This window comes from Antrostomus carolinensis, unplaced genomic scaffold (assembly GCF_000700745.2).
Source record: "Antrostomus carolinensis isolate BGI_N321 unplaced genomic scaffold, ASM70074v2 scaffold53391, whole genome shotgun sequence".
NCBI lineage: Eukaryota > Metazoa > Chordata > Aves > Caprimulgiformes > Caprimulgidae > Antrostomus > Antrostomus carolinensis.
Window position 1 is genome coordinate 119 of NW_010293097.1, and position 13673 is coordinate 13791.

Here is a 13673-nt window from a genome sequence, read left to right on the forward strand (position 1 = left end):
TGAGCAACCTGATCTGGTTGAAGATGTCCCTGCTCACTGCAGGGGGGTTGGACTAGATGGTCTTGAAAGGTCCCTTCCCACACAAACCCTCTTGTGATTTTTATAAAAAGTGAAAGCTCCTAAAGTTTGATTTCCTTTTTAATATCAGATTTACAAAAGGTGTATTTTTTTCCCCTTGCATCATGATATCACAAACGGATAATGACTTTTGATCAGATATAAAAAGGGGTCAGTATCAGTGCTACTTCTTGGACCTCAGTACTATGAAACACATCCCATTTGTGTGCACCTCCGAAGTGCTGTGTGTCCCTGTGGGCTGGGTGACATCCAGAGGTGCACACACACACCTGAGGGTGTTTCTTACCCGCAGCTGAGGCAGCAGCTTACCCTTGATGAACAGGGAAAGGTCACATTGCACGTCCACCTTGGGAAAGAACAGAAAGCCTGTCGTTGTATAGTGGAGTTTGGTATCTTACCAAGTGTGTTCTGTGCTTCCCCCGCCCCCCACATTAAAATGTTGTTCTCCTCCAAATTCAAATATTATTTTTGTGTGTTCTTATTTTCCAGAATTCATTTGGAATGAATGTTCTGGGGTTCCTGAGAACCGAGCCACGAAAGCACTCACCCTCGACCCTCTTGTGCTGGAATCCCCTCACAAGTTCTTCTTGCGTATGAAGCAGAAATTGCATCAGCAGCAAAAAGGTACCTGGTATTGCTCTTAAAAACACACTTCCTTGACTTCAGGGGTCTTGCTTCTACTCTCTCGTTGTGCTTTGGCACAGTATCATTCTTCATTCTCTGTAGTCTGTGCACAGTGGAAAATGGAGGAAGAAACCTGCAAATCAAACCTGGGGGTGACATTAGACCTGATTTAACTGTGGTTTAGGGCTGGGGACTTCTGACCTTGGAGCTTGACATCATTAGTTAGTTTGAGTGCACAGCCTCCTCTGACCATGAAAGCATCTACCATCTGGCTCCTGATGGGGTTAAGAATTCTTCAGAGACTAGGGGTGACACTTTGCCATTTGAATGGGAAACTTGGTGGAAAAATCCAAAGCCTCTTATTTTGCTGGCTCTTCCCATCCGTAGATTTTAATACACAAAGAGAAAAGCTTTGATTCGGTGAGAAATGATCTTGTATTTGGGTTTTTTTTTCATATTGTTACTTGATAACAACCCTGTATGTGCTTCTGTCCTGTAGTTCAGTTTTGAAAATGCAGGTAGGGAAAATAAGGCATGCCAAAGTCTTGGTAGTGTTCAACTTTGAAATTGAGTTTATCTGAAAACCCCATCAACACTTGCAGCTCCCAGCACAGCAGCAGCGTGGCTGGGAGCCCAGATCTGGACATCTGGAGAGACAGAAATATTTGAGGTGTTGGTTTTTGTGAAAAGAGATTTTTTTTTTTAATCCTTATTGAAGAAAAGAAGAAGAATGGTAAAGATACACAATTAAAAATATGGTGTGCACTAGGTCTTTAACAGCAGTGTTGATCTGGTGGTGAGGAAAAGCTGGTCTGAACAAATTCAAAGAGCTTTAACAACTGAAATAGGCAGTGCTCTCACAATTGGTGTGCTAATCAATACAGCCTTCTCTTATTGAAAATAGAGCTACATTTATGAACGTATTTTAATTAGTTCTCAAATATCACTAATTTCTTTGTTTTTGTTTTTTTAATGTTCAGATCTGACTCCTTCAAACCCAATCAAGCAGAACATTCCCCCTTCCACAACGACAGAGAAGCCGTTAGTCAGATCTGCTTTTGCTGAGCTGCTCAGGAATGACCATGCAGAGTGTGTGGCCACTGATGAGGACGATCTGGATAATTTCCTTATAGAATCAATGGATGCTGATGATGAAATGTCTCAAAACACAATGACTGGGTCTGCGAATGTGAACTCCCCCCTTTCTCAAAATGGGGATCAGTTTGGAGAAAGGTGGGGAAATGGGGAAGCAAAACGTACTGAACTTCAGCAGGAAGCAGGACAGGAGAGAGTTGCAGCCAAGGAATAAGCAAGTTGCTCATGGAGTAGAAAAGATACTGGAGACTAATTCTGAAAAGCCCTCACAGTGCTTGTGTAGCATTATGCTCTCTTCTCCCAAAATCCACATCCCAAGGAAGCCAAAGCCAAAGGAAGGCTGTCAGCTCCCTTTGGATACACATCATACGGACCAAGCTGCTGGCAAAGCAGACAAAGAGGTGGGAGAACTCGATACTTTAGAGCACCTGACATATTCCTGGGGGCTGCTCCTGGCTCATAGTTCAGGTTTATTTTTCTTTTTCTTGTCAAAATGAACACTCAGAAGAGAATGAACTTTTATTTTATTAGATTTTACTGGTGAATGCTTTCCTGTCAAAAGGATTTCTTTTTTCCATTATTCCAAGATGACAATGTTCAGGGTTTTTTGTTGTTGGTTGGGTTTTTTTTTTTTATATAAAAGGCCTTTTGTTTTCCCAAGCCACAGTGTGACCTGAAAGAGTTCTCTACCTGAAGGAGCCTCTGATGGCATCTGTTTAATATGGTGGTGTGATGGATGTGAAACAAATCCCTCACCATTGTCAAGCATGTTTGATATGTTTTTCTGTATTGTGGGGTAAAAAAAGAAAAGTTACCTTTATGATGAGCTTTGATTTAAATAAGGAACTGATATTCCTTAATATTTAAGATTTGTAGCTGAGTAGAAGATGCTGAAGGAGGTATTGTTATGTGAGCATCAGTCCCTTTCCCCAGTCAGAGTAAGATCTTCAGTGGAGTCCAGGCTGATGGTCAGAAGGCTGACATCATTAAAGAAAAGATCTGGAGTTCATTAATAGAAGCTGTAAGGAGAAGTAGTGGGGGTTTCAGATGTTAAAAAATCCTTTGCTGAGAAGCTTTTTATTAAAACAAAGTCGGATGTTTCACATACAGTTTTCCAAACTGCAGCTCAAGTGCAATGGGCTTGCTGCTTAATGCAAAATGGAGGGACTCAGCTGTGTGTGGAAGGAGTTTGCAATGGCAGATAAGGCCATTGTAATACTGCCTGAATTTTGTCATTAACATAGCTAATAAATATAATTCTAGGGTTTTTTATGGATAACGTTTTTTCCTGAACAGTGACTGAGGACAGATTACAAAGTGTAAGAGGTATATATGGTATAGTGTTGTTATTTTTTGTGAGGAGCTTTTTGGATTTGCTAAGAGGTCTTGGCCAATGATTTTGTCAACATCAAATTACTCAAAATTTCTATAAATTAAATTACTGTCTTCACTTCTGCATCAGACTCCAGCTTGATTATGTTTCAACATTAATGGTATAATGGTTGTTTTCAGGTTTTTCTGGTCTTGGGGATGGTGTCTAAATATCTTCTGGAGTTATCCAGGAGTTCATTTCCATTTTGCTAATGCCTTGGTGATGTTGCATAGCTTAGTCTAATTTAAAAATGACTTATCTCTCTTTTATTTCTTTTTGTAACAGAAAAATGTCTGCCTGACCAGCTGGAGAATTAAAGTGATGGATGGTAACACTGCAATCTATATTGAGGGGAAACGGAAGTAAGGAAAGGTTTTCTGCTTTGAGGGCAATACAGAACATGTTGGTGGGCTTCCAGCGCTCTCTCTGCAGCGGGATGAGGAGCTGTAGCTTTGAGGCTGGTGTTCCTGCAGTATCTTGGTAACTGCTGGAAGCAGTTCCACACAGTGCTGCCTCTTCACTCCCCAGCCACAGGGAACACAGCCCTTTGCTTGCACCCTGAGCATTGTGCCAGTGCTTACAGCTCTTAGCCTCTTTTTTAAGCATAGCTAATTATCTCCTAACTAAGCAGGGACCTGTTTGCTTCAGGGGCTGTAGAATGGCAGAGCTGGTGCTCAGGGGGATGAGGGTCTGCACGGCTGGAGGCTGAGGAATGATGGGGAGGAAGGAATCATGGCTGTCCTGGCTTAGGTGGCTACGGGAGCTGCACCTTCATGGAACTTATCCTTAGCTTTTGGTAAATACAAAGTGATGTTACAGTTTAAACTTCATCAAGGAAGAGATGAGTTCCTTCATGTGTGCAGGAGGTAGAGTGCCTGCATGTGGGAAGCTACTGGTGCAATAATGATTTCAAACTCCAGTCCCGAGCTCATCAGAGAGCTTAAGGGGAACAAAGAGAAATGTGTTTGTCTAGCAGGTCCCCCAGGCTGGTGCTGACACGAGGGTCTTGGGAGCTCCTACTTCATTCCACAAAGATTGTATTTTGTGGCTGTTTTAAGTCCAGCTTGGTGCAGGCTGCCATCAGCCACGTGTTCCTGCACCCTTCCCTGCCACCAGCCTGTTCTCTTCTCCTTTGTGTTGGTGCCTGATACGTGTTGCTTCTGTTTGCATGTGATATATTTCATTTGCTTTATAGACCCTCCAGATTGGCTTCTCTTAATATTTTGTGACAAGTTATACGGTTGGATGTTTTCCCTGTCGCCTTGGGCTTCAGTCCTTAGTATTGTTCTGTAGTTTGATCTGTTGGTTACTGTTGAAAACTGTATTTAAAACAACAAAATCAAAACCAAACAAAAAACCCCAACACTTTGTAGGTTTTTCTACTTTAATGCTTGTGTCTCTTTTTATTTCTCATGGAGAAGTCCCTTCAGGATTTCTTAACTCTAGTTTTTGCACATATTAGGTCTCCTTCTTCAGTTCTTGTTAATAAATAAGAAGATCAGAAATAAATATAATAATCTTGGGGGAAATATACGTTTGAGCTGTGTAATGGTAGTTTTGTAACTTGCATAATGTTATCACTGCAGGAATGAGCTGGGTGGAATCCTGTAGTCCACTTGGCTTTCTGCAGCCTCCTGTCAGTGCAGCCTAATTCTGTGACTGACGTTTGCAATAGTTAACAGGTTCATTTTCTTTCCTGATGTCAGTGCAGCCTAATTCTGTGACTGACATGTGCAATAGTTAACAGGTTCATTGTCTTTCCTGTCTGAGGATTAACAAGGCCAGAACTGTTTCTCTTCCAAGCTAGGAAAAGAAAACCTAGCACATCCTGCCAGTGTCTATTTCACTCATAAAACATGTAACACTGCCAGCCCCCTGTGGAATATCAATATTCTAGTTTTAAATTCCCTCTTCTGTGAAAACAATGTTTTATTTCTGTTCTTCATGTTATCTGTGGTTGTTTTTTAGTGATAAGAAGGGTCATTACTGGTGTAGTAATGCGATTACGGAGCGCATAGCACACAACCAAGTTAAAACTTCATCTGGCAGTATCTACTCGCTGCAGGGAAATATAGATTCAGCTTGGATGAGGAAAGAAGGTAAGGAGGTGATTCTTAATGTAATGTGACAAACCAAGAAGGGCTTCAGATTTATGATTGAACGTACTGCTGAAGTGATTAGCATCTTACCCTGCTAATTGGGCTCGGTGGGTATTCAGCACGTGCTGGAAAGTGACTCCAGCATCACCTCTCCAAATACTGTCTAATTCACATCAGACAGTATTAATTTTGGGGGTGCTGCAGTTACAGAGAGGTCTTTCAGAGCGTGAAGTTGGCTAATGGGTACATTCTTTTAAAGAAACTGTTTTTTTTGCTAAGATTGCCTTTATGTGATTTTGGTCAATGTTTTGCTGTTTAAATAGCGCTAAGAAATGCAAATAGGGATTGAATTTAATAATTCATATTTCGTTTAATATGAAATTATTCTGGTGTGTGTGTGTGTGACTTACTGTTCAGTCATTAACCACTACATGGTGTTTCTGGAGACAGAATAATTGTGGTGTCAGTGCTTTATAACTTAGTAAACTGAACCATCTTCAGGGTCATCTGAGTGCTGTGTTGTACCAAATCCAGCAAAACTTCCTGCTTCAGGTTGTTTTGAAGCATGTGGAATTTTAAAGGAGATTTAATTTACACACAAAGTTCAAGTTAGGCTTGGCTTTATTCTGTTTTTCTTGCTTCCCCTACATCCCCTGTCGTGTTCACTCTTAAATGAGCTGCCATGCTAGTGGCTGTGGGCAGCTTTGGGAACTTAAGGAGCACCCGCAGCGTGGATGGAATGAACACTTGCCCTAACACAGACCTGCCTGGTGCACATCATCACACTCTTTTTGAAGGAGCGTGGAAGCATTTCCCAGGCCCAGCACAAGGCATCTGAGGATGAGTCTGTTGCTCTGGTTGGTGAGGGTGAGGCTGGCCACAAAGCGTGAGAGCTTCAGAACGGGCTCTGAAGTGATGACATCCAGTCCTGAGAACTGGAAGTGGTGTGTGTGGTGGTAGGGGAAGCGTGTTGTTACATGTGTCACAGAGTGGTTTCATAGTCTGTTACCTACTGAACATGCTGGTGCTGGAGGTGATTTCCACCCTTTCTGATGAACAGCATTGCTCAGCTATTGTTAATGCTGCTTCTGTTCCAAACAGGATTTCCCTACCGTTTCATCAAAAGATTCACATATGGGTTTTCCAAAAAGTGGAAGGAATATGTTGAGGAGTTTCTTGAGGAAAGAAGGAGGTAATTTCTTTGGAGATTCCATTTCATCTCGATGTTCTCTGAGTATTTATTGAGCTGCTGCTTTTTAAGAATGCTGTACTAGATGAGTATGAGAGATGGCAGATGTGTGCATGAGGACTGCGTTCCGGGGAGATACTGGTCGCTGCTTTGGAAGGATCCCCTTTGCCTGTCCTCATTATCCTGTTTGGTTTTGTTCCTCTTGTTTACATGACCTTAGAGCAAAGAGAAGCAAAGGGCTTCACTGAGGTAGTGGCTCCCATGGTGTCCATGTGAGTACGGCTGCACTGTGCCATTGGGCTTGGGCTGAGATGAGGAAAAGACCTTGAGTTTGCCTAAGTTAATGTGGTGTTAAAGGACAAGCTCGAGGGAGGGGATTGTCCCCCTCTACTCTGCCCTTGGGAGGCCCCAGCTGGAGTGTTGTGTCCAGGCCTGGAGCCCCCAACACAAGAAAGATGTGGAGCTGTTGGAGTGGATCCAGAGGAGAGTCAGGAAGATGATCAGAGGGCTGGAGCACCTCTCTGCTGGAGAAAGGCTGAGGGAGCTGGGCTTGTTGAGCCTGAAGAGAAGGCTCCAGGGAGAGCTCATTGCAGCCTTCCAGTACCTGAAGGGAGCTTAGAAACAGGAGGGAGAGAGACTTCAGACATGGGCAGAGAGTGACAGGACAAGGGGAAATGGTTTTAAACTGAGAGGGGAGATTTAGGTTGGATATTAAGAGGAAATGTTTCACCCAGAGGGTGGTGAGACACTGTCCCAGGTTGGCCAGAGCAGCTGTGGATGCCCCATCCCTGGAGACATTCAAGGCCAGATTGGATGGGACCCTGGGCAGCCTGATCTAGTGGTTGGTGACCCTGTCCACAGCAGGGGGGTGGAACTGGATGAGCTTTAAGGTCCTTTCCAACCCAAACCAGTCTGGGATTCTATGACAACTGCTTCAGATGTTTATTATTTCTTTTCTTGAACTCCAAATCATTAGGAAAGAACAAAAACAAAATACTAGTGAGGATGAAAACGAAGACAGCGACGCAGTGGTGGGTACAGAAGTTTTGAGAAATGCAGAAGACTCAGCAAGAAACGTGAAGAAACCTGAAACCAGAAACACCACCTATGAAGTGTCACCGAAGAACGATGAGAACACTTGTGGGTATTTAATAATCCTTTTCTTTGGAAAAAAGTTGGGGGTTTTTGAGAGCTGTTTTCCCCAGCAAAAGATAATCTCCTACCTGTCTGGTTTGTATGTTGTTAGTCAGGCTGTATGGAAGAGGTGACAGACTGGTTGGGTGAAGTGCTGTGTTTGTGTTCACTTGGACTGCAGCGATCAGGAGCCTTGACTTGTGTCTTTATTCTGGTTCCCTGATGTACAACAGCTACTCAAGTGTTTATGGGGCTGTCCTGAGGGTCAACCCTGGGAAGAAGCAGGAGCCTGTTTTGGTCTCTAGTAGCTGAAGACAACGACTCCAGAGCTGGTTATTCTGACAGCAGACGTGGCTTATTTTTTTTCCAGTTCTATTTTGCATAACATCTCTCAGTCCTTCTGGGGAACCCCTTGGGATTTAGTGCCTCCATCGGGGCTCCATCCTGGGGACTCCTCCCCTGCTCTGCCCACCTCCTTTTTTAGCTGGATTATTTTTAACTCCTATCAAGTCCTTGGGCAGGTTTATTTTATGGCATCTTAGTGTTTTTGCCACAGTTGAGGCACAAAGAGTGACCACAATTGGGGGCAGACGGAATGGACTGTGGAAAAATGCCACCCCTCGGCTTTGTTTCCGAAGGAAATGGTTGTAAAGCCACAACCTATTGATCCTCTTTGCCTTGTGGTGCAACCCCAGCTTTGTTAGGGACACCAGTAGCTTTTGGGTTAACTTTGATTTCTTTTTAATGTTTTCTCATCTGTTCCAGTAGGTCTTCAGCCAGACTTTGCTGTACTGTTTGGTAATACTGTAATCAGATTTTCTTGCCAATGCTATAGAAGCCGTTTAATTTTTCTCTCTCGTTACAATTAGGATTTGTTTAGTGTGACAACTTTTCTTTGCCATTCTACTGCCCTATATGACCTTTACAGTATTTATAACCTGAACAAAGTAAACATAAAAGAGGTCACAACAGTGAATTTAATAATTAGTGAAGGTGATTCCTTCAGTCACATGAAGGTATGCTTATTTCTAACCTGAGCACTTTCAAGAGAACAATATAACATGATAGTAAGTTCTATATTTTCATGGTAGTCAGTGCAGATGAGCTGGTTTAAACACACTTTGTTTCTCCTCTGCTTGTGAAGTCTGCAAAGGTACTTTCAATGCAATATTTGGGCTAAAACTGTATTTCTTGGGGTTTTTTTTCTTGTAGTTACAACACCAAAAAGCAACCCCGTGTCGAAAGGCTCGGACAGAGTTTACACTCGCAGCGGTCGCCTCGTTAAACCACCATTAAGTTTCTGGTGTGGGCAACGTGAGTTTGTTGATCAGGATCTAAACGTGACTATAGAAGAGGGTGGAGTGGATTATTTGAGCATGGTAAGATTTTCTGCCTGTTGTGACCTAAAGTTGCGTGGGTGCTGTGGCTGCCTGCGCTTGGATGAGCACCTGTGTTCATCACATAGTGTTTTGTAGATACTGGGCCATGTAGGTGACTTTTAAATCTACCCAACCTGTAAACATTTGGCTTTTTCAGAGCTGGCATTGGTAGGCTTGCTGTGTAATCTCTAGCAGAAGTTTAGATTAAACTGTTTTATTTTGAAGATGTTTAGTAGTGAAAAATCCCAAAGAAAGACCAATTCCAACTCTAAGAAGAATAAAAGAAAGGAAGTACTGAAGACAACAAAAGAAACACCAAAAAGCCCAAGTAAAGGTAAAAAAAATGGAATACATATATATTTTTTTTATTTTATTTTTTAAGTTATTGACTAGAATCAATAGGATTGTGAGTTGGGTACTGGAGCAGTATGGTGATGTCCTGTTAAAGCAAAGAAATTATTTAAATCTTTTAATGATCAATTGCTTCTTCTATGCAGAATTATCAGAGTAGCATTACTGCCTCCTTTTACAGCTCTGAATATAGGCTGCATTTGTAAATCACTTCTGTATTTACACAAGGGGAACAGGCAGGTTTCAAATGAAGGGATTACACTACTTTTGGCGTTGCTGCTCCTGTACTTGGGATCTCTCAGCACAGCTGTTACCTGTGACTCGAGAGAGCCTGAAGAGAAACAAAGGTCACCAGCCTGCTGAAAAAACCAGTGATCTGGCTTTGCTTTTTAAACTGGATGAATGAAATGAAATGAAATGAAATGAAATGAAATGAAATGTCTATGTAGGCAAAAAGAAAAAAAGTGTATTAACAGAGTTATAAAACTTTTATTTTTGATAAAATTTGGGAAATAATAGAACCCTGAAAACAATATACAATACGAAGCAGAAGTTTCTCTTCTAAAGTAACTGTTAATTTTCCTGCAGAAGGAGCTGTTTGTAGCACAAGGAAAACTTCTGGGGTGTCAGTGTTGGGTCAGCCTGTCCTGGTTTTGCAGACCACGCAGCCTCAGTCAAAGCATCTCAGCAACATTTTCTGCTTACTATTTTATTCTCTGTCTGCTCAATTCTTTCACGTTCCCTTTTGTAGCCTCCATAATCCTCATTGTAAAGGGTGTTGGACTCGATGATCCCTTTGGATCCTTCCCAACTTGAGATATTCTATGATGCTTTGAGAATTCTTTTAGGCAGCCTGTCATGGGAGTGAACTGGGCAGGAACAGGACATCCCCTGTACTCCAGGAACCCTCCCTGCTGCTGGCTGTGCTCCCCCCGAGCAGGGGGATGCTTGCTCAGGATGAATTCAGTGCTTACAACTGGTTTTCATAGACTCATAGAATGGTTTGGGTTGGAAGGGACCTTAAAGCTCATCCAGTTCCACCCCCCCTGCCATCAGCAGGGACACCTTCCACTAGAAGGTGTGTTTTGTGCTCTGTGTTCTTTGTAAGAGTTGTGTAAATGGATTTTCTCTGCTCCCTGCCTGCTGGGATGTGCTGTCGTGTCTGCAGCCTCTTGTTCCCGAAGAATTTAATCACCAACACATAGTGTATGTGTGAGGACAGAAGCCTTTCCTCGCTCCTTCCTAGATGCACGTGTGGGGAGGGAGGTGCAGTGACCTCAGGAAGCTTCACTAGGGGCTGGTTCTACTCAGTCGTGGTTGGTGAAGTCCTGGACGTGGGTTAAGGGCAGCAATGGGTTTATGGTTATCTGTTGGGTCAGCCTGTGGAGATGGGCAGCAGGTTTCTGTGCTGCACGTCCCTTGCACAGGGAAGGGGCAGGCAGTGCAGAGCGTGATCTACCCTTCCGTGTGTCACTCACCAGGTCCTCTCTGAAGTGACACTTTGCTGTGTTATGGAGGGGAGCAGTAGTTAATTTATCTTTGTTATCAAAACTCAGCCAAGTCCTGAAGAACTGAGTGTTCTGTTAGTGTGAGGAGACCATATTTATAAACATTGATTAGCGTGACCTCATTAATGTTTATAAATATGTAAAGGGGGATGGAGCCAGGCTCTTCTCAGTGATGCCCAATGGTAGGACAAGGGGCAATGGGTGTGAGCTGGAACACAGGAGGTTCTGCTTAAACTTGAGGAGAAACTTCTTTCCAGTGAGGGTGGCAGAGCCCTGGGACAGGCTGCCCAGGGAGGGTGTGGAGTCTCCTTCTCTGGAGACATTCAAACCCACCTGGACACCTTCCTGTGTGATCTCATTGAGGTTCCTGCTCTGTCAGGGGGATTGGACTGGATGATCTTTTGAGGTCCCTTCCAATCCCTGACATTCTGTGAGGCTTCTGCAGAAGCTGGGGAGCCGCAGGCTGGAGGCGTGCCACTTCCCACAGACTGCAGTCTGCCTGACAGACAGGAGTTCCCAGATCTCAGCGAGCACGGGATTCATTTCCCACAGCAGCAGGGCTGGTCTGTGCTTGTCTGAGAACACAGGAACCATTTACCTCCCCGTGTGTGATATTACACTGGTGTCATCTCTTCCAGGGAAAAACGATGAAAAAGAAGGACGTTCCAAAAGGAACACCAAGCCTGTTGGGAGCAAGGAGGCCAGGCAGTTTGTTTCAGATGATGATGAAAGCCATCGTGCAATCGATAGGACACAAAATAAAACGCAGGTTTCTGTTAAACAGAATCCCTTAAATACCAAAATACCAAACAAACATAACAGCAGAATCCCAGGAACAGCAAAGGAAAAGAGAGACAACGAACACGGAGAATTGCCTGCGTATCCGAACGCTCACAGGTACTCTCTGAGGTCAGACAGACAGCTGCATTTAACAGAAGAACTGTCGAGCAAAGATGAGGAAGAGGAGTCCAGTGAAGATATCCCACTGTCTATCAAAAGGAAAAATAAATCCTTCTTAAAAGAAGTGACTCAAAACTCCAGACCTTCCCCTCACTGTAAAAGTTCCCAGGATGATGCCAACAAGGCGTCACGTGAGCAAAGGACAGTAAGACACTCTGCTGCCTCCCATGAGGCGCCGTCGAGGCAAAGTGTGCCCAAATCCACGGGTGGTTCTGAGGTACTTGAAGGAAAAACACTGTCTAGTGAGTCTAGAACTTCCCAGCTGCCCGACAGGACATTGAGGACAAGAAGCAGAATCAAGCCCCCAAAGTATATCTTTGAATCTGACTCTGAGCCTGAAAGCGATGAAGAGGAAATTCAAGTAAAAGAAAAGAATTCAGAAATACCTGAGAAAACCCAAAATGGCAAAGTCTCTAATACTGCCAAGTCTTCAGCAGCAAAGTCAAGAGAACCTGAGAGGCCAAAGGTGCAGAAATCTCTAGAACTTTTTCCCAGGGCAGCTGATGGTTGGTCTGAGAAGGAACTGCAGAAGCTCTCCAGGCAAGTGGTTGCCCTGTGAAAACAGGACAAAGGTTCCTGCCGACCCTGGGAGGCAGAACACACCCGAGGGTTTGGGTGGGCTGGGTTTGGATTTCTCAGATTCAGTCTTTCTCGTTATTTTTAAAGTTTCCTTTCCGTTTTAATCCCCCCTTACAGAATAAATTCTGTTAGCAAATGAAAAAATAGTGAAACAAAGGAGACAACTGAATATTTTCTAAAATAACTGCCAATGTGTGAGCCTCCAGCAGCTCCCACCACTATCGGTGTCACAGATAGTAAGCAAAAAAATTGGGAATCTACTTACCTTGCCTTTACCTGTTTTTCAAAACCACATAATTAATCTTGTTAAAAGTGAGAAACATTCCTGAGCAGGCAAACAATATGGTAAAGGTTTTCACATTCATGATTGATGAATGTGAAATCATCAATCTTGATGAGCAAGTCAGAGTATTGTCTCCCCTAAAGGAATAAAGAGTTAAACACGAGTATTTGTGTATTTGAGTTTTGTAAAATGGAGATTAACTGCACGGATGTTTAATTAAGGCATTGTCCAATTAAACAAGCCATTAGGTAGTGTTTAGTGTTTGCATATACACCAGGTTTGGGTTTGTTCCTTTTCAATTAGAAACCCGAAAAGGCAGGAGCTCGTGTCTCGGGGGGTGGGGCTGGACCTGCTGCAGATCAGGAGGAGATTTATCTTGTAACAGAGCTGTGAGATAAGTTATTCACATAACTTTTTACACGTTTTAAAGCGTCTGGGCAAGACATCAGAGACAGGATTCTCTACATCCAACACAGCAGGTCCTTCCTCGGCAGGGCAGCTGGTCTCTGGGTGCTGCACTTGTCAGACCCTTCAGTGACAGAGGTGGTGGCTTTGTTCTCTTGGCAGGGCCGTTGCTTCGTTTCCAAAACACAAGAGTGGCTTCTGGGTGGAGGTGGCCATGGCCGTGGGGTCTCGCTCTGCTGAAGAATGCCATCAGAAATATGTCGAAGAACAACAGGCAAAAGGTTCCAAAACACACGCCAAGAAGAACACCGCTTCAGGAAAACCCGAGCAGAAAGGTACTGATGTCTTGGTTCTGGGCATTTTGTTGTCTTTAAATAATTTAAAATTCAGTATTTATTATGTAATGGGAGATAGAGCCATCGATGCACGTCAGGGTCCCACAGTGAAGATCATCTTCTGTGGTGTGAGTGGTTGTTGCGGAGCCTGGGTGTCATAAATGATTGAAGTAACAAGAAGAGAAAGGGTATTTTTAGAGTTGGTTTTGGCATGATGGGAAGACTTAAACTGGCCTTGCCACCTAAGGGAGTCACAGAGTCACAGAACGGTGGGGTTGGAAG

At 43.5% G+C, this 13673-nt stretch overlaps 1 protein-coding gene across 1 annotated transcript; it reads left to right on the forward strand.

The window, feature by feature from the left end:
- Positions 1-567: 567 nt before the first annotated feature.
- MIS18BP1 (MIS18 binding protein 1) lies at positions 568-13391 on the forward strand (the record flags this gene model as incomplete). The annotated part of the gene is given in 11 exon segments (XM_010177148.1): positions 568-702; positions 1683-1990; positions 1992-2198; positions 3455-3531; positions 5138-5268; positions 6370-6460; positions 7434-7597; positions 8804-8970; positions 9196-9304; positions 11468-12329; positions 13219-13391. Coding segments are annotated over 11 exon segments (2424 nt in total), but the record flags the coding sequence as incomplete, so codon positions are not given.
- Between the last annotated feature and the right edge of the window lie 282 nt (positions 13392-13673).